Source organism: Aptenodytes forsteri, unplaced genomic scaffold, assembly GCF_000699145.1.
Source record: "Aptenodytes forsteri isolate BGI_AS27 unplaced genomic scaffold, ASM69914v1 Scaffold311, whole genome shotgun sequence".
Lineage (NCBI taxonomy): Eukaryota > Metazoa > Chordata > Aves > Sphenisciformes > Spheniscidae > Aptenodytes > Aptenodytes forsteri.
In genome coordinates this window covers 531,846-549,484 of record NW_008795860.1, presented here as the reverse complement: position 1 = coordinate 549,484, position 17,639 = coordinate 531,846, and the positions used below count along the sequence as shown (strand labels likewise).

Sequence of the window (17,639 nt, the reverse complement as noted above, 5' to 3'; positions counted from 1 at the left end):
GAATAACCTTCTATCCTTTCCCACTCATTGAAAGCTAACAGTGTCCTGGTACCTGCAGACCTAACCATGAAGTCTGTTCCTTGTTACAACACTCCAATATCAATGACTATCATTTGTAGACTTGTCATTCTCTTATTGGAGATGAAAATTAGAATGTAGAATACAGATGACCAGTTACACAGCATGAACAGGAATACTGAATCTGGTTATCAAAACTTACAATTTTAAGACTGTGGTATAATTTTTTGAAACAACAAAACAGGAATGATTTATGGTAAACCATTCTTTTCCCTAGAACCCCAAAGGGCAACCCATAACTGAGATTGTCAGGTTAACAGATAATGTCTCTCTGCAGCAAATGTAAAAGTTAGATCACCTACCTGAAGTTGATATGGTCCTGAAATTGCTGGGAAAGAGGCACATCTGCCTTGCAGATACCAAGAGTGGAAAGCAGCCTGAGGTACCTGGTCTGTTCCAGCACTCAGCTGCCCACAGCAGCTCTGTGTGATGCACTGGCTCCCAAGCCAGCTTGCTCAAGGACCTTTTCCTGACGTACATATATCAGTCATATTGCTGAACAGTGACTGTTTCAAATGACAACTTCTTTGTGGTACCTTTTGCTTGGTTTTGAAGACCTATTGTCATTATGGAGTTTATACAAATGTTTTTATGTATAAAGTTAATTGAAGGGCAATGACAAGAAATTGAGACAGTCCTATGAACAACTGCAACCAAAGGCAGGACAGAAAGATGTTTCTTTGATACTGTACTGAGAGCTTTTACATGACTGACCAGCCTGTTGGACTAGATAGGTCAGGTATGCGGATCACACTGTAGATGCTATATTTACTTTTAAAGTATCTCTGTCACATGGCTATACATAGCCATTCTCATTCAGGGCAAGCAGCCTCAACAGATGCAATACTCTATGAAATTGCTAAAGGACTTTAATTAAACCCATAATACAAAAATTTACAAAAATACAAAAGAATGCTTTATCTATACCTGGAGTCTTCATAGACATAGTAAGTGATTTTATTTTTTCTATCTTTTAGAACAGAAAACACTTCTATTATGTGTTTTATCTGAAATTAGGATTAAAAGCTTTTTATCTGTTTTCCTATAATAACAACATAATTAGAAGTTCAGTGCTATATTTTAGCCTATGTTTTGCCTCAAGGCAATATTTGTAGTAAAATTCTATTATGTTTTTGCCAACATAGAGTAATTTTGAATAACAGGAATCCAGATTTGGTTAGACCATGCAATCATGAGGAAAACAGACAAACAAACAGTATTACCCTGTTTATTAAATAATAATATTAAACCATTGATTGGAAAACAAGCTCCCTACTGCTTCAAGTCTTTGGCATGCTGATTACTGGATTTTCTATGTATGAAAACATTGCTTTTTTAGGTAAGAATAATTTGAAAAATAATGAATGCATATTATGATTACTGTTACTCTCATATGGTCTTTTGTTTTCCACAGAGATGGGTATTCTTGCTGTACTTGCTCTACCATTGCTTCTCTTAGGGATCAGTGGAATTATTTATATTTGCCAGTCAGTCAGGTGGCTATTGTCCAAGTCAGCTGTGCAAAACAAGGTGGTGGTGATCACGGATGCCATCTCTGGACTGGGCAAGGGTGAGTTGTCTCATTTCTTCTCAGTGTCAGAGAACAGAAACAGCCAGAGAACAACCCTCTAGGTGATAAAATGTGCATACATTACCTTGTATATATTCATAACTGCCTGGATGAAGCAGAAGTTAAGAAATATATTTTTAAACAAATCCTATGATTTTTAAATGTACATTTTTAGTCTCAACCACAGGAACTGTTGGTAAACTTCTAGGAACTGCAAAGCTTTGTATTTATTTAATTCAATAGATTGAGAGGTTTTGTAAGCACATTAAGAGTGTTATTTTTAGCATGTTGCTACTATGAGATCTTATTACATAGGCTGTCGCCGCAGGGTAGCAGCAAATCAGTATAAACAGGTGTCACCTTACTCTTTCCATGTTCCTTTTCAGCCCTTAAAGACTTCAACATTTCCTGCTCCCTGTAAACAACAGTGCTCACCCCTCTGTCCCTGTTCATATCTCTGCCCTCTCTATCACCCATGTTACTCCTCTTCCCTTGACATCCTCCATTACCCTCAGCTGGGCTGCCTGACTGTGTAATGGGGGGGGTCAGTAGATGGAAGGAAAGGGTCTGTGATAATTTATCTATTTATATAAGCTGATTGCCCGGGTGGCCAGCCACTTAGCATATAGTTCTTCTTGGCTCATATTTCCTGACTACACAGTGCTGCCAGATCAAAAGTACTGGGTCATTATTGCTTATGTACGGTCCTGCTCTAGGCATCACTTGAGGGGCAGTAGATGCAAGGGCCTGATGAGGCAAACATAGCTTGGGGCTACATTTTGGCATTTTCAATGAAGCCTTGCTGTATGTTGGAAACCTTGCACTCCCAAGCAGAAAATAGATGGAGAAAGGGAATGCTCTTGCAGAATTATTCCTTAGCAGAACAGAGCAGAGACCTGCAACAGAAATACACACTACGCTGGCAAGGAGTGCTTTTTATCAGAGCCTGTTAGGACAAGGTATGAAATAATTCTGACCTCCACATCCCACCTGGTCTTTCCCTTTCCCTGACACACTTCAGTTTCAGATGAAGATAATATTAGCATGCATTTTCTCTGATTGGTTATATTTCAGTATTTTTGTTTGGAGAGGCGTGATTTAGAGTTCTCCAGCTGAGATTGGGTATCTCATAGAATCATATGATGCCTGGAGGTTTCTAGACAAAAGTCCTGCTTGGAGCAGGAAAATCACCAGTGCTAGATCTGGTTGGGCTTGGCTTCAAGCCAAATCTTGGAAACCTCCAAGGCTAAAGAACATTTATTGAACATTTCTCCAGGTATTTTGCTCCAGCACTCCACGACCCCTGGGGAAGATTTTCCTGAGTTCAATTTCCTTATTAACCTTTCTTCATATATATATATTTTTTTTATGACTAGCTGCTGCCTGTCTCTTGAGGCTACAAAGGCACCCCCCCCCCACACACACACACCCCCTTTTTCACGTAGACGAAAAAGGAGGTAACTCAAAGCAATTTTATTTTATTATCCTTAACATATCTACTGCCAGTATCCCATAGGGTGATACCGAGAAGTTATTTGCAGGCTTGAATGATTCCAAATTATGCAGAATTTACTGTGCAGTCCACTCATGCATATGCGATGGACATTCATCCAGAGCTTTAAAATACCAGCTGTCTGGCCAGCTGCTGCATATTTGAGCTCTTAGGCAACAGCCAAATTCCTTCTCCGACATGCCAGAATTTCCGGACTAAAGACGACATTCATCAAAGTTAAAAAAGATAAACAAAAGCTATGATGATTGAGGATGTTTGCAATGGTTTATGGTTGTTATTTAACCTGATTCCTGTTTCTTCTCAGTGCTCTAACTCAGAAAAGTTCAGGATAGTTCTAGAGGAGAACATCATTGGTTTCCCTTTTTCCCTTTTATTGCTGTTTACACAGTAGTCACATTTTATTCACAAGGTTGCCCCAGCTGTTATGTTTATAGGAAAAATACTGTTGTAGTTGTCCTAGGCAAATAATCTTTTGGGCTTTAAATCAAAAAAATTTTTCTATGCTAGAAAACAGAAAATGAAAGACATTAATAAAATTACTGTTGTAAATAATGAAAAAGATTACATAAATAGAAGTCTCCAGCTGCACAGGTTTACAAAAATAGAAAAGTGGATCCAGAAGTGCTTCCATGCAGATATTAAGAGTCTGACATGGGCATTTATGAAATCTAAGATAGGCTTATTAGCATAACTGGATTTTCCTGTGGGTATTGAAATCTGAAGAAAATGCTTTTTGGAGGACAGACAGCTATAGCACTAGAGTTGTACTGTTGCCCATTCAACAAAGGCCATAGGATCTAAGACAAAACAAACAGGCTGGAAAGGCATAAGAGTAGTTGTAAGTCCATATTCCTGTTCTTCCCATGCTGAATATGTGACTGTCATACAGATTTGAATTAGGGATCAAATATGAGGGCTCCAAGGCTGAAAGCATTTTGGAAGACCTAATCAGGAAAAAAACCATGAGAGAAAAAATAACTCTTGATTTCCAGTCCTACCAGACATATAACCCACTGTCAACTAATTGTCTGGCTGCACCCAAACCAGATCTCTGGTTTGGGGCACAGTGGGCACATCATCAGTCGCATCCTCAGGCCTATCTGCAAGACATTATCTATTCCAAGAAAGAAAAGGCAGGCAATTGTGTACTTTTCCTGGTCAGGAGGACAACCTTGACAGATTCCTGGACTGAGAGCCACAGTTTCAGTTCAGCTGAGCTAGAACATGCACCCTGTAGCAGCCTATAACAGCCAGAGGGATACAACTGACAATGAATTCCTAAAAGATGCCCATGAGACATCTATGTTCCATGTTTTTAAATGCCTTTGGTCAAACTGACAGGACAGTGAGGAATATATTCTCCCTCAACACCACCTAGAGAAGAAAATAAACCAGACACATGCTGTCAGGATGCTCCAGCTCGGTATTTCATAATCTGGATTGAGCTAATCACATATTCCCATGAAGACTAAACTAATGAGTTGGCTGCAATCTTGTGGGATGTGTGCTGAGGTGGGATAATGGGTAACACTGACTGCCAGTTCCTCTTGTTATGTGAGTCCCCACTTTCAGAAAAGCACAATCATAGTTCACTTGCATAAGAAAAGGAGAAGAATCCTCCCCAGAGACCTAGCTTAAATTGGGGTGAACCCCTAGCTCAGAATACCCCTGAATATATGGAGAAAAAACAGTGCCAGCCCAGCATACCCAGAAACTTCTCAGTGGCCTTCTCAGGAAGGCTTCAGGAATGTAGCTGAACAAGAGTAGCTCAAGCTGGTCCCTGATGCCTCTGCTGACTACTGGGAAGGTCTAATACTCAGGAGATAAAGGTCTTGGGATGGATTACGTATAGAGGGAAGGGTCTGTAGAAGAAAGGCCACTCTCATTGGTGCTCCATCTGTGGACCAGTGGATGGTAAGTTTCTCTGGATTGCTCTTTCTCAAAGTTGCAGATGAGTTTCATGTTGCCAAGAGTTTCATGAAGGTAGCATACAGAGCCAGTTTTACTATTAACTGGGGTTGGTTGGTTTCTTCTTTATACTGCAGTAGACATGAAGATTTGCAAAAGATGCTGTTTGTATTGTAACAACCTTAAGCATTTATTTTTGTATATATTTTTCTTTATAGCAAGTGTGTCTGTAAGTGGAGAGAGTTAAGGAAGAAAGATAATCAGAACATTTTTTCTAACTCAAACCCATCATCCATTAACAGGCATAATGTTCTTTTCTTAATTAAATTTTTATTAAATCCTATGACTAAATAGTACCATTGTGCTGTACCGTTAATGGTGCATTATACCATTACATTAAATTTTAATTTATTACTGACATCTATATTATTGCTATTTAGTGCTTTCTTTTTTCTCATATATATTTATTCTTTCAAAACTAATGAATTTTAAAGCATAGATTCAACATCATTAGCAAAACCAGCATCCCATTTCAAGCAAAATAAACAAAATCAAATTGTTATTATTGTAATTATTTCTTTTGAACATATTTCTCTCCTAGAATGTTCTCGGGTGTTTCACACAGGAGGAGCAAGGCTTGTGTTGTGTGGAAGGACATGGGAAAAGTTAGAAGCCTTGTATGATGCTTTAATTAGTGTGGCAGATCCCAGCATGGTAAGTATTTCCTCACTCTGCTTTGAAAATTGACAACTTGAGGTAAACACCTTGTTCAGGTACACAAAGTGCTTTTAAATCCAGTAAAACAAGGTACATGAAACATGATTCACTGTTAATGGTGATTTGGATCAACCAGGTAACACACCCAACACAGTCCAGAGAGAGAGAGAGAGAGAAAAACACCTCTGAAGGTCTTCAGAGCATGATGCCAAAAGCATAAGTCAGAAATCCTGCTCTCTTGAGCTAATTCAAGGCAATTACTGTAAAGCAACTGAGTGGTCCTGCATTTTGAACAAGCCACCCAACTAGAAACGCTAGGCAGAGAAATTTGCCCGTTAATTTGGATGGAAGGGGTTCAAAGTGCTTCATTTAATCACAGGAACTATCATCCATTTTTCACACAGACTGCTCAAGAAGTGGGAGATGGGTCTAAAGATTGAATTAATTTTTAATTTCTCCACTGCTTTGGGAGAAGTCCCAGCTAGAAGGGCATGGGAGCATATGAATAGGAGTGCCCTTTTCTCATTACTACTGACTGGGTCACCATGCAAGTAGACGTGCAAGGCTGCCCCTGCTGCCAGTTCTTTGGAAGGTGTTTCTTTGATGCTCATGGGAAGGTTTTCCTTCTGTGACCAACAGCTGACTCATTTCAGGCCACAGGTATTCCTGAAGTCATCACACAAATTCTACAGCTATTGCTCACCAGACCAACAAATACTTGCTTTTGACCCTTTTTTTGCAGTGAGCTTCATTCATCTGCATAAATAACCATAAAAGTAGTGTTCACGTTAGTCTGTGCAGACTCAACTAGGAAAAAAAGTTAAGTATGACTAAGGCATCTGCATTACATCGTCATAGTAATATAGTAAGAGAAGATACTCAGAGTTCATTCGTCTGTCCCATAGCTGATAAAATCTACATCTTTGCAGAAACCATACAAATATAAATTCTATTTGGATAACCTATAGCTGAACAAACAGTTCCTACCTTTCAACTGCCCCCCCATGTATATGTAAATTATCTATCAAAGCACTGTATCCTAGACTCTGTGATCAGCAAAGTTCTCCAGAAGGCTGCTTACAGAAAGACCATAACTTGGAGTGGTAGGAGTCACCCCCTGTGTCTATTATCTGTCTCCATTGATTACAAGAGAGACAAAACTCAATAGGGTAGAGCTAGTCCAGCTTATCCTTCCCATGGTGTTCTGCTTCATCTGAATTTCAGAGTCTATGAATACCCATTGCTGAACCCCTTCTTTCTAGAGTGGGTTAAAAGAACAAATCAAATTTTTTGTGAGAATGATAAAAGCACTTTCTTCAGATATCAAGGTAAATTAATTTACAAGACAAGTAAATAGAAATACATATTTATATAACAGGTATCCTTGAAATAAGTCTTTTCTTTATTAGACATATGCACCAAAGCTCATACTTCTGGATATCTCAGATATAAACTGCATTCAAGATGTAGCTAAGGAAATTCTGAATTGCTATGGCTGTGTGGATATACTGATCAACAATGCAAGTATGAAGGTGAAAGGAGCAGTACAGAGCATTTCATTGGAACTTGATAAAAAGATAATGGATGCCAACTATTTTGGACCTATAACATTAACTAAAGGTATTTTAATTTTTTTTCCTGTTTTGCTGTTGCCACTTAAAGCTTGAGATCCAAGTCATTGGCATTACATTGTTTCATTTGCACTTATTTTTGCCTTCTTCACTATAATCAAAAACAATTATGTGAAAATCAATGGACTGAAATTGAGGTGAAGAAGATCAAAATCAGAGTGCCTGGGTTGGGAAATAGATTGATCAAGATTATATATAAGACATATATAATATGTCTGCTTATTGTATTCTGTATATGGTGACCCCTTTATTTACATGCTTGCTGCCTTTGTTTCAAAGACAATTGTTTTCAAAACACTTTCAAGCATACAGACAGGCTGACAATTAAATATGATGATACTGCACCCAAATCTGCATGTAGAATCCAAGTGAAGTCTAGCAGACACTCAGTTTCCAGCTACTGGATTTTGTGATACTTTTGATTGCATTATTGAGCCAACCTTCATCAAAGTTGTGCTATGCTATCTACATTCAGCTGTCACCTCTGTTCACTAAATACATTGAGCTCTTTTACTTATGTGGCTCTTTCTTCTATTTCTTTTTTTCAGCCATTCTTCCCAACATGATCTCAAGAAGAACTGGCCAAATTGTTCTAATTAATAGTATCCAAGGAAAAATAGGAATCCCATTTCGTGCAGCTTGTAAGTTATACATAGCAAAAATGTACATTCTAATGCATAAATTGTGAGTATTCCATGGCACTGATAATAGGTTATTAAAAGTGCTAATTTGCATCCTAATTCAGTGAACTATTAATACAGTATTTGGCTGAAAATTTTTCAGAGAAGTGGAACTCAAGAAGAAATAGTTAAAATACTATCTTTGAAGTATAACTACTGCCTAAGGTACTTGAGGACAAGAGGATATTAAATGTGACAGCAAGTTCTTTTTATGATCTTAGGAAACATTCAAGAAACAGCAAATTTGTAGGTCTAACATCTGTACTGGACATATTAGTAGAACCCATAATGAAGAATGAAGTAGTGTAAAAATATAACATACTGGTAGATACTAGCTACTGCTTTGTAAGGAAGACTCATGCACTTAATGGATTTATGTGCAGGAGTTTAAAAGGAGATGTAGTAATTGTATTCTGCTTGGCTTTCCAGGAAATTTTCAAGAAGGTCTTTCATCCAAAGTCCCTAATGAAACTAAACTGTCCTGAATTATGATGAAAGATCTCTGCATTAATAAAATGTTAGTGGACAGAAAATAAGGGATAAATGTAAACAGACATTTTTAACTGTGACAGGAGGTCAGTGGATGATGGACTGTGGATTAAAAGGTCTGCAAGAATGTAAAATGTAAATAGACATTTTTAACCTGTGACAGGAGGTCAGTGGATGATGGACTCTGAATTAAAAGGTCTGCATGACCTCAGGATTGTGACTTATAGTTCCATGAAAGCAAAATACAGTGACAAAAACTGTAAGGAAAGCAGTAGAGAAAAAAAATTAAATCCTGTCTTTATACCATTGTATAAATCTATGCAGTGCCCACATCTTGATCATTGTGTGCAATTCTGGTCCCCCATCTCAAAAGAAGTATAAGAACTACAGAAAAGGCTCAGAAAAGAAACAACACATTGATGGGACATCTGGAATGTTTCCATCTAGGAAACAGCCAATTGTGTCAAGTTACATTGTATGTGTATGAAATCATGAGTAGTAGAAGAGCTAACAGAGATAGTTTTTACAATGCCTCCACCGATATCTATGTTGTATGAAATGAAGCTGCCAGAAGAAGGAATTTCAAAACAAATTAATGGAGAAGCTTCTTTACATTCCAGGAGCCCACCTGCCATTTTTTAGATTATATTATGCACAGGTTGATTTTCACCTGTGCAAACCGAGTCAAATGCAAGGTAGATGAATGCTTTGCAGCTCTGCTGCACTTAACACATAGTTCTGGTTTTTGGTCAAGATTCACATACTATCATCCTTCTTTAACACCATGCTCAATAAAAAGGCACTAAGAGCAGTTAAAAAAATTCTTAACATTCAGTTACTTTAAAATTAACAGCATCTTGGATTGCTGCTGCAGGGCAAAGGCCTAATTAGTTTACAAAACATTAGTACTCCTGTATTCCAGAAATGGACATGTATTTCACTGCATTTTATTGATGTGTCACAAACTGCAGCAATAGATGGTGTGGAGACTCATCTCATGGACAGCTGTCCATCCACCAAAGACATTTTTAAACTGTAGAGATAATAGAAGTATTATTCCTTAATTAGGACTTAATATTTCTGATTAGGAAATCCAGACACATGCTTTTTGACATGTACAAGGAGACTGACTGCATACCTCATGCATAATTGTCCTGTACAAAAAATTTTATTTGTTTGTTTTAAATGTGTCATATGATAATTTCACTGGGTGAAATAATTCACTGTTCTTTTACCTTCCGACTAATCATTCCATGCTCAATTTTCCAAACATTCATGCTTTATGGAGCTCTATCATACATCTATATCCATGCATTCATATATCCAAACATGCATATGTGGGGTTTTTTTTCTTTCTTTTAGATGCTGCTTCTAAGCATGCTGCTGTAGGCTTTTTTGATTGTCTTAGAGCTGAAATGGAAGAATTTGATATTTCTGTCAGCACTGTGAATCCAACCTTCATCTGTTCATATCATCGCCAACCAGCACCTGGCAACTGGGAGGCATCTATTTGGAAATGTAAGGTTTGATGCATCAAGAGAGATGGTAGATGAGGCCCATGTAGCAGTATGGAGGCTTTTCCCGGGGAGAAGAAAGGAGCATAGGGAAAAGAATGGAAATGACAGAAAGGATGAACAGGTTAGGGGAGCAAAAGAAAAGAGACATTGGAGAGATCAGATGAGCCTGGTGAAAAGAGAAGGAACATGGAAAGAAACAACATTATGTGAGAAAATAAATACACCAGGGCATGGGGAATGGAGGTAGAGCAGAGCATGAAAGGTCCCGAGGGAGAGTTCCACTGCACTCAGGTTGCTCCTTCTCTTAGGGACTGTGAGGATTTTACATCAAAATTGTGAAAAGATCTTAGGGACATACTGATGAGGGGAAGGGAAGGGGTAAGGGATTGAAAGTGTGTAGGAATTTAACTAATTTGACTCATGCACTAGCTGTGTATCTTTTCATCGCCATTCCCTTAGACGTGTCTGTCTATCTGTCTGTCTGTAGCTCTCACTCCTCTCTGATTTACAGTCTTTTTCAGAAAGGTGGCATATGGTGTGCACCCAGTGGAGGTGGCAGAGGAAGTCTTGCGCACAGTAAGCAGTAAGAAGCAGGAGGTACTTATGGCCAATCCTATCCCCAGAACAGCAGTTTACATTCGCACCTTCTTCCCTGAGCTGTTTTTTGCCATTGTTGCTTCAGGAATTAGGGAAAAGCTGAAGACAGAAAAGGAAAATTGATTTTGTTTGGTTCTTTTCCCTGTTTCCGACCTGAAAAAAGTTTATGTTTCAAATGTCAATGATTTCTGCTTCTCACTATGGGTAGAATAAAGCAGGAGGCTTTATTAAACATGAATCAGCCAATGTCTCAGTGATTCACTACTATTGACACACATTCGTCTGTGGAACTTCTACTCTTCTGGATTTAGTGAATATGACAAGATGTCATTGTTTGCATTACAACAGTATGGGAAAAACTCTACTAGGAACTCTATCACTGTTGTAAGAGAGTGATTCCCAGTCTGAATAGGTAGAACAAGGTTTGGGGACCTGCAGCAACTTATCATAATAGTCTGTCAGTGCTAGGACTAATGGGAACTTACAGGAACAAAGGGATGGGGAATAAAGGAGATGTGGGAGATAGAGGAGTAAAAATTAGTGGAAAATGGGGTTAGAGCCTGGACCAGAGTGTTCCTCAGATGTGTTTTTTGGAAGTACTTGCAGGATATGCAAATGGTGAGCCCAAATAAGGGCTTATCTAGTTCAATATTTCAGCCGCAACAGGACCCTGGAGTACATGCTTAAGAGATGGATTATAAGAATGGGACAATAATATGGAGAGACTCCCTGTGTTATACTCTCCCAGGTTCTGGTAATCTGCTACACAGTTTGAAACAGAATCTGTCTCTGCATCTTGTTAAACTATCGATTTTTCACACAAATTTTTCAAATTCCTATTTGAAACATTCCATGCCTGAGGAAAGGAACTAATCATATATAAAAAAAGACTTCCTTATGTTTACTTTAAACCTGGTGTCAGATAATATTCTCTGATATCTCCTACTTCTTTTACTGTGAGAGACAAAAAGCAATGGCACTCAATTCATTCACTCCCAGTCATCCATGCCCATCATACTTTCCATGCAGTTACCTGTTTTCCAAGTTGGAGAGCCCTGCTATCTATTCACTCTCTCTTTGTGAGAAGTCCAGATTATTCTTCTTGTTCTTCTCTATATCTTTTCTTGGTTTACCTTTTTTTTTTTTTTAAGATGGACAGGCCACAGATGCATGCAGCATTCAAGATAGATAAACAATCTGGATTCACAGACAGGCATACAGATGCTTCCTGGGTTTTTCACTTCTTTTCTTCTTTTGCATGTCTTATGCAAATTCCTGGGTTTGAGATATCTTTCTGACTGCTACTGAGCATTGAGTTCCCTTGTCTACTCTCTGTGTGGTAATTAATCATAATGTCCAACACGAGCATGGCCATTACATGTCAATTGTGTAAATTCCATATATTCCCAAAGTTCTGTCACTCCTAGTCATTCTAGGCTTCTCTTCCCCATCACATTTTCCCAGTTCATGCTGAGGACTTACCCCCTTTTTGTCTCATCCTGTGAGCTGAACCAGAATATAAATAAAGCTAATGCAAGGATGTCCTGATCTTCAGTTTTACATCTAAGAGCTTAAATTCTGTCTCCCAAACCCTCCCCTGGCCTTTCTTGTGTCATCAGTACTCACAGAGATCATGACCACATGCTTTTTTGCAGACACTGTCAAAATGCCTTGTTTGCAGAGTATCTACAAAGGAAATACCTACTCAGAGAGCATGCAACCAAACTGCACTTGCTACTACAACAAGTCCCGTTGCTCATATAACTTTCAACACCAGCTGCACTTATTTACCTCTTTCTATCAGTAAGGATCACCAAACATGAAAGGAATTCTCAGTGCAATGAAATATATGGTTACGATCTTGCAGGGATGTTAACCTTTTCTTGTATCTCTAATTCAGTTGCTCTGGCTTCAAGAAACATGCATGTATCTACCTCACCCAGGGAAGTAGTTCACAACTAGTGAGAAGTAGCCGGTTCCTGCAGTACCTTCTGGAGCTCCATCTGTTTTCTGTTGTAGCACTGGGCTTTTATTGTTGTTTGAATGACTATACCTTAACTGTGAAGTCAAACATCCACTTTGTCCAAAATTTTCTTGCTCCTCACCAGAATTCTACTCCCTCAAACAAATGGGCTTTTGCTGTGGTCTCAGTTACACTTGTGTCTGTACCTCAGCAATAGCCAAGTCCTTCACAGCTCCACAAAAACAAGATATGGAATAACTGGGTAATTTCATCAGAAAAGGATCAGAGAATCATAAGACATCACAGCTAAACATGAATCAACATTGTCTTGCTTTGTTGTAAAAACAAGTGGATTGCATGTTAAAATAAGCTGAATAATCCCTCTGCTCCATTTTGCACTTTCTAGATATCAGCAGAAATTCTTCATTGGTTTTGAATATTTCACTTTAAAAATATGGAACAGTTCAAGAAACCACAGTGAAAAGCAGTAAGAGTGACAAAGGTAAATAACACCTGTGATCTATCAAAAAAATTTTAAACAACAAATGTATTTTAATCTAGAAAGTGGAAGAAAGGTATATCTAAACAATTTTCAAATACCTAAAATGTACTGCCAAGAGGACAGAACTACACTGTTCTCCATTTCTGCTGTAGTAGGACAATGTGCTAAAATTACTGCAAAGGAGATTTACAGGGAAAGAATTTTCTGCTAAGAATAGTTAAGCATGAAGGATAAATTGCCACAGAAATTTTAGAATGCCTGTCTTTGGAAGCTTTAAAGAAGCGATTAATGAAACATCTGTAAAAAAGCAATGTAGCTTTAGCTTATCCTGCCTAGAAGAAAAGAAGGATTAGGTGACCTTTTAAATGGGTCACACTTTTCTATAATTCTGTGATTTTGTCTCATATTGAGAACAAGGTTTCTCCACTGGTCTTTCTGAAGTAATATATTTTCCTCCAGGGAAATCTGTTATTTAACCTGAAGTTTTCTATTTCATTTGTCCATCTCTGCTTCACTGTCTAAATACCTGTGGATATATGTTGCATTTAAAAAATACTATGATAATAAAAAGAAATATTATGGGTTCATTAAGAGATATTTTCTGTGAGCCTCACTCAGCCATATTTTAACCTATGTAGATTCCTTAATAATACTAACTTTTATAAATGAGGACAAAACTAGGCCTGCAGATTTAGTTGTAGAAGTCATAGGTGAAAGATATTCAGCTACAGCTCCTTTAAATTTTTTTAAGCTTCTCACATGCCTAAAGGGCGCATAATTTTCTTTTAATGTGAGCTGCAGTTGCACTGTTTTAAATTTACATTTTTTGTGCTGAAATCAACTATTTCTTGGTGTTGACCAAGAAAATTGACATTGCTGGGCACAAGGGCCCTTGAAGTAAGGAAGAACTTAAAAGAATGTTAAGACTGGAAAGTCTTAGAAGTGAGGAAACTCTTGCCTAATTTTAGACATCTGTCCTAGACATAGCCTACCCAGAGCTAACCTCCCAGATCCCCCCCTTAAGCAGTGGAAAGAAGCAGGTGCATGTAACTTGTGATTTGTCTGACATACAGCTTAGGATAACATGAATTGCATCCTAGAAGTGCCTATTTCTCTCATTAACTTTCACTGGACTCTAGGTAACCAGCACAACTATAGATCTGTGCATCTGTGCCACAGGCATCTGAAGTTTACTGAGATGCCATATTCATCAAGATTGATTGGGTCAAATGAACTGGAATAAAAATGCCACAGTATTTTAAAAGCTTTTTTTTTTTTTTTTTGCCTGCTTTCAAATAATGTGGTTCCAGGACTTACCCCTGAATTATTGATGTCTACAAACTAGGAGTCAGAAGTTAAAATAAGGGCCAGAATGTGAAATTATGGGTTACAAACAGGGATAAGAAGTCTTGCATTTCATCAGGTGAATTTGTTTACCAGACATCCAGCAGAAGACATATACCTTCTTGAATAGTCAGCATGTGAGAAAACCAGACCATCTGAGATTTAAGAATTGATCAGGATGGGGGTCCTATTGTACAATTATTTAAAACCTCTTGTCTGCATACAGAACTTTATATGAGTGCAAACCACTGTGAGAAACAATCCTCAGGAAAGAGCATGTGGTAGAGACTACCAGTCTGTGTTTATAAACTGCAGGCTAAGAAAAAAATTGAGGCACTTAAATTAGATCTTTTAAAGATCTTGTAGGCACCAACCAAGTATGTTCCTGGATGAGGTGGAAATTCATCAGTGACACCCAGGAACAACATAAGATGGGTAAAAATCTATTGTAAAGAGACCACAGTTATTATAAAAGAATAAAAGCAGAAAGTCTGATGAAATTGGGAATAATTCCTCTATCAGTGAAGATGTTAGAAACGTCCCTATCACAAAGAAATATGTGAAACAAGTGGAAGAAATCAAGATCTTGTGTTCTGGTCAAGGGATTGAGACTATTTCTACTACAGTGGATACCAAACTCTCTAGCAACTGCTTTTTTCGTCTGCAGAACTGAAGGTGGCAGTTTCAGAATACTGGGTGTGCTGTCATGAATAAAGACAGACTTTTCTAAAGATGAAAGGGGAAATTCGTATTGCTGTCTACAGCTACCTAGTGGGATGGTGTAGAGAAGATGGAGCCAGTCTCTTCTCAGATGTGCACAGTAGAAGAAAAAAAGGTAATGGACACAAATCGGAACACATGAAATTCTGATTAGACATTAGGAACTATTTTTTCCATGATTACAGTAGTCAAGCATTGGGACAGGTTGCCAATGAGGTCAGGAAATCTCACTTCTTGAATATATTCAAAACTGAACTGCTTAAGGCTCTGAGCATCATCATCTAATTGGTCTGGCTTTGAGAGGGGAGGTTGGACCAGAAACCTCCAACGGTACCTTCTAACTTAAATTATTCTATAATTCTGTGTGAGTCTATAGGTATAGGTGAGTCTTGCAGCTGGTCTCCAGCCAAGATAATTTTGATACTCTCCCAGACAGAGAATGTGATTCTGTCAGTTTTCCCACTGGATGGGAAAATTTGGATGAATACCAAATGCTGAAAGCGCTGAAAATGAATGAAACTGCAGACAAGTTAGGCAGAGTAAAGCATATAATCAAACAAACCCTGCTGAAGGTACCAGGAGATGACTTTGGATATAAATACTTGACTGACATCCTTTAGCAAGTCCCACAGTGCTCTATGCAATAAGGTGTCAGCTGGCAGGACACAGTCTACCCCAGTCACTATTCAGACATGCCACTTTACATTTGGTTGGTTGGTTGGTTGGTTGGTAGGTTGGTTGATTTTAAGGTGTTAATGAGTGTTTAGAAGCTGGGAATAGATTAAATGCTAAATTAATAAGGAGAATACTATGGCAATTGTTCATTCTAAAGTCTGTGTGAATGAAGTGATGGTGCACAATGACCATAAATTAATCAATTATAAAGCTACTGGACTCCATATATCTTATCTTATCTCCACAGGACGTGAAAAGCATGAAGAAATTATGATGTTTATTTTAAATTGTATACAGTCAGATGCTGTTATAGGACAGAAGCCAACAGCTGGTTGTAGGAAAATATAGGCTCATGAAAAGGAATTTCTGCTATTGGGCAGAGGGTCAAAACTTGAACCTCGAAAATAAAGGTTCATTTGGTATTTGAAGTATACAGAAAGAAGCAATCAGTACTGAAGACAACAGAAAAAAAGAGGTTCCAAATATTTCCAAATATTAGATTCAATTTTGGGGAGGCAGCAGGGGAAGGATCATAAGATAACTCAGGTGGAAGGTACCTCAGGAGGTCTTTGGTCCACCCTCCTATCAGCTATGAGGTAAGACCAGGTTGCTCAGGGCTTTACCTAGTCAGGTCTTGAAAACCTCCAAGTAGGAAGACTGCTCAGCCTCTTCTGAGCAGCCTGTTTCACTGTTTGATGGTCCTCACGATGGGAAAGTTTCTCCTTATATCCAGTCCAAGCCTCTCTTATCTGAACCTATGCCCAGTGTCTTTCATTCTCCTACCATGCACCAGTGTGAAAAGCCTGGCTCCATGTAATAAATAACATTCTTGTAGAAACTGGAAGACTGCTAAACATTGTAGACTTTGGAGGGCTTCAGGTCCCTCTGAAGTCTCCTCTGCAGGCAGAAAAAGCCTCAGCCTCTTCTCATATCACATGTGCTCCAGCCCCCCACCATCTTGGTGGCCGTTTGCTGAACTTAATCCACTTTGTTCCTGTGTTTCCTGTGTTGTGGAGCCCAAAACTGGACACAATATTCTCTATGTCATCCAATGAATGCTAACTGGTGAGGAATAATCACTTCCCTGGATCACTGGGTATGTCCCTGTTAATACAGCCCAAGATGCTGTTTGCTTTCTTTCTGCCAGGCACATTTTCAGCTTGCTGTGGTCTCAGTTCAACAAGATCCCTGAGTCTTTCTCCACAGAGTTAATCTTCAGCAATCACAGCAGCCCAAATGTGCAACCACATCTCTTATTCGAATGATATTGCAGTTCGCCAGCTGCACGTGGAGATCTAGTTCCTCCCACTTGTTTCCCAGGATGTTTGCATTTGTGTACATACACTTGAGGTGGGTTTTTCTTTACCCTGTTTTATCATTCCTGAGGTCTCATTTTTTCCTGTCACCTTGCACCTTTTGCTTTCCATCACTGTTGACTTCTACCTCATGACAAAATCTCTCTCCTTCATTATTCCTAGTTTAAAGTATTTCTACTTATGGCCAATCCTATCCCCAGAACAGCAGTTTACATTCGCACCTTCTTCCCTGAGCTGTTTTTTGCCATTGTTGCTTCAGGAATTAGGGAAAAGCTGAAGACAGAAAAGGAAAATTGATTTTGTTTGGTTCTTTTCCCTGTTTCCGACCTGAAAAAAGTTTATGTTTCAAATGTCAATGATTTCTGCTTCTCACTATGGGTAGAATAAAGCAGGAGGCTTTATTAAACATGAATCAGCCA

General features: G+C 38.5%; 1 protein-coding gene across 2 annotated transcripts; it reads left to right on the top strand.

The window, feature by feature from the left end:
- Nucleotides 1-878: 878 nt before the first annotated feature.
- Nucleotides 879-17,639, top strand: DHRS7C (dehydrogenase/reductase 7C). 2 transcript variants are annotated; one of them, XM_009283994.2, is made up of 8 exons: nucleotides 879-1,025; nucleotides 1,493-1,648; nucleotides 5,671-5,783; nucleotides 7,196-7,406; nucleotides 7,966-8,058; nucleotides 9,949-10,104; nucleotides 10,615-10,734; nucleotides 17,429-17,639. In XM_009283994.2, exons 2-8 carry the CDS (start codon nucleotides 1,495-1,497, stop codon nucleotides 17,515-17,517), a joined length of 936 nt encoding a protein of 311 aa, XP_009282269.1. In that variant the 5' UTR covers nucleotides 879-1,025; nucleotides 1,493-1,494; the 3' UTR covers nucleotides 17,518-17,639. The 2 variants fall into 2 exon arrangements, with proteins under 2 accessions (XP_009282269.1, XP_019328862.1); XM_019473317.1 differs by lacking the exon at nucleotides 17,429-17,639 and having other exon boundaries at nucleotides 1,491-1,648; nucleotides 10,615-10,945.

Bases quoted from the DNA above. Each gene is read 5' to 3' on its own strand.
- DHRS7C (XM_009283994.2), top strand. From the start codon at position 1,495: ATGGGTATTCTTGCTGTACTTGCTCTACCATTGCTTCTCTTAGGGATC. The intron at 1,649-5,670 runs GTGAGTTGTCTC...TTTCTCTCCTAG, and splicing joins CATCTCTGGACTGGGCAAGG to AATGTTCTCGGGTGTTTCAC. The intron at 10,105-10,614 runs GTAAGGTTTGAT...TCTGATTTACAG, and splicing joins GGAGGCATCTATTTGGAAAT to TCTTTTTCAGAAAGGTGGCA.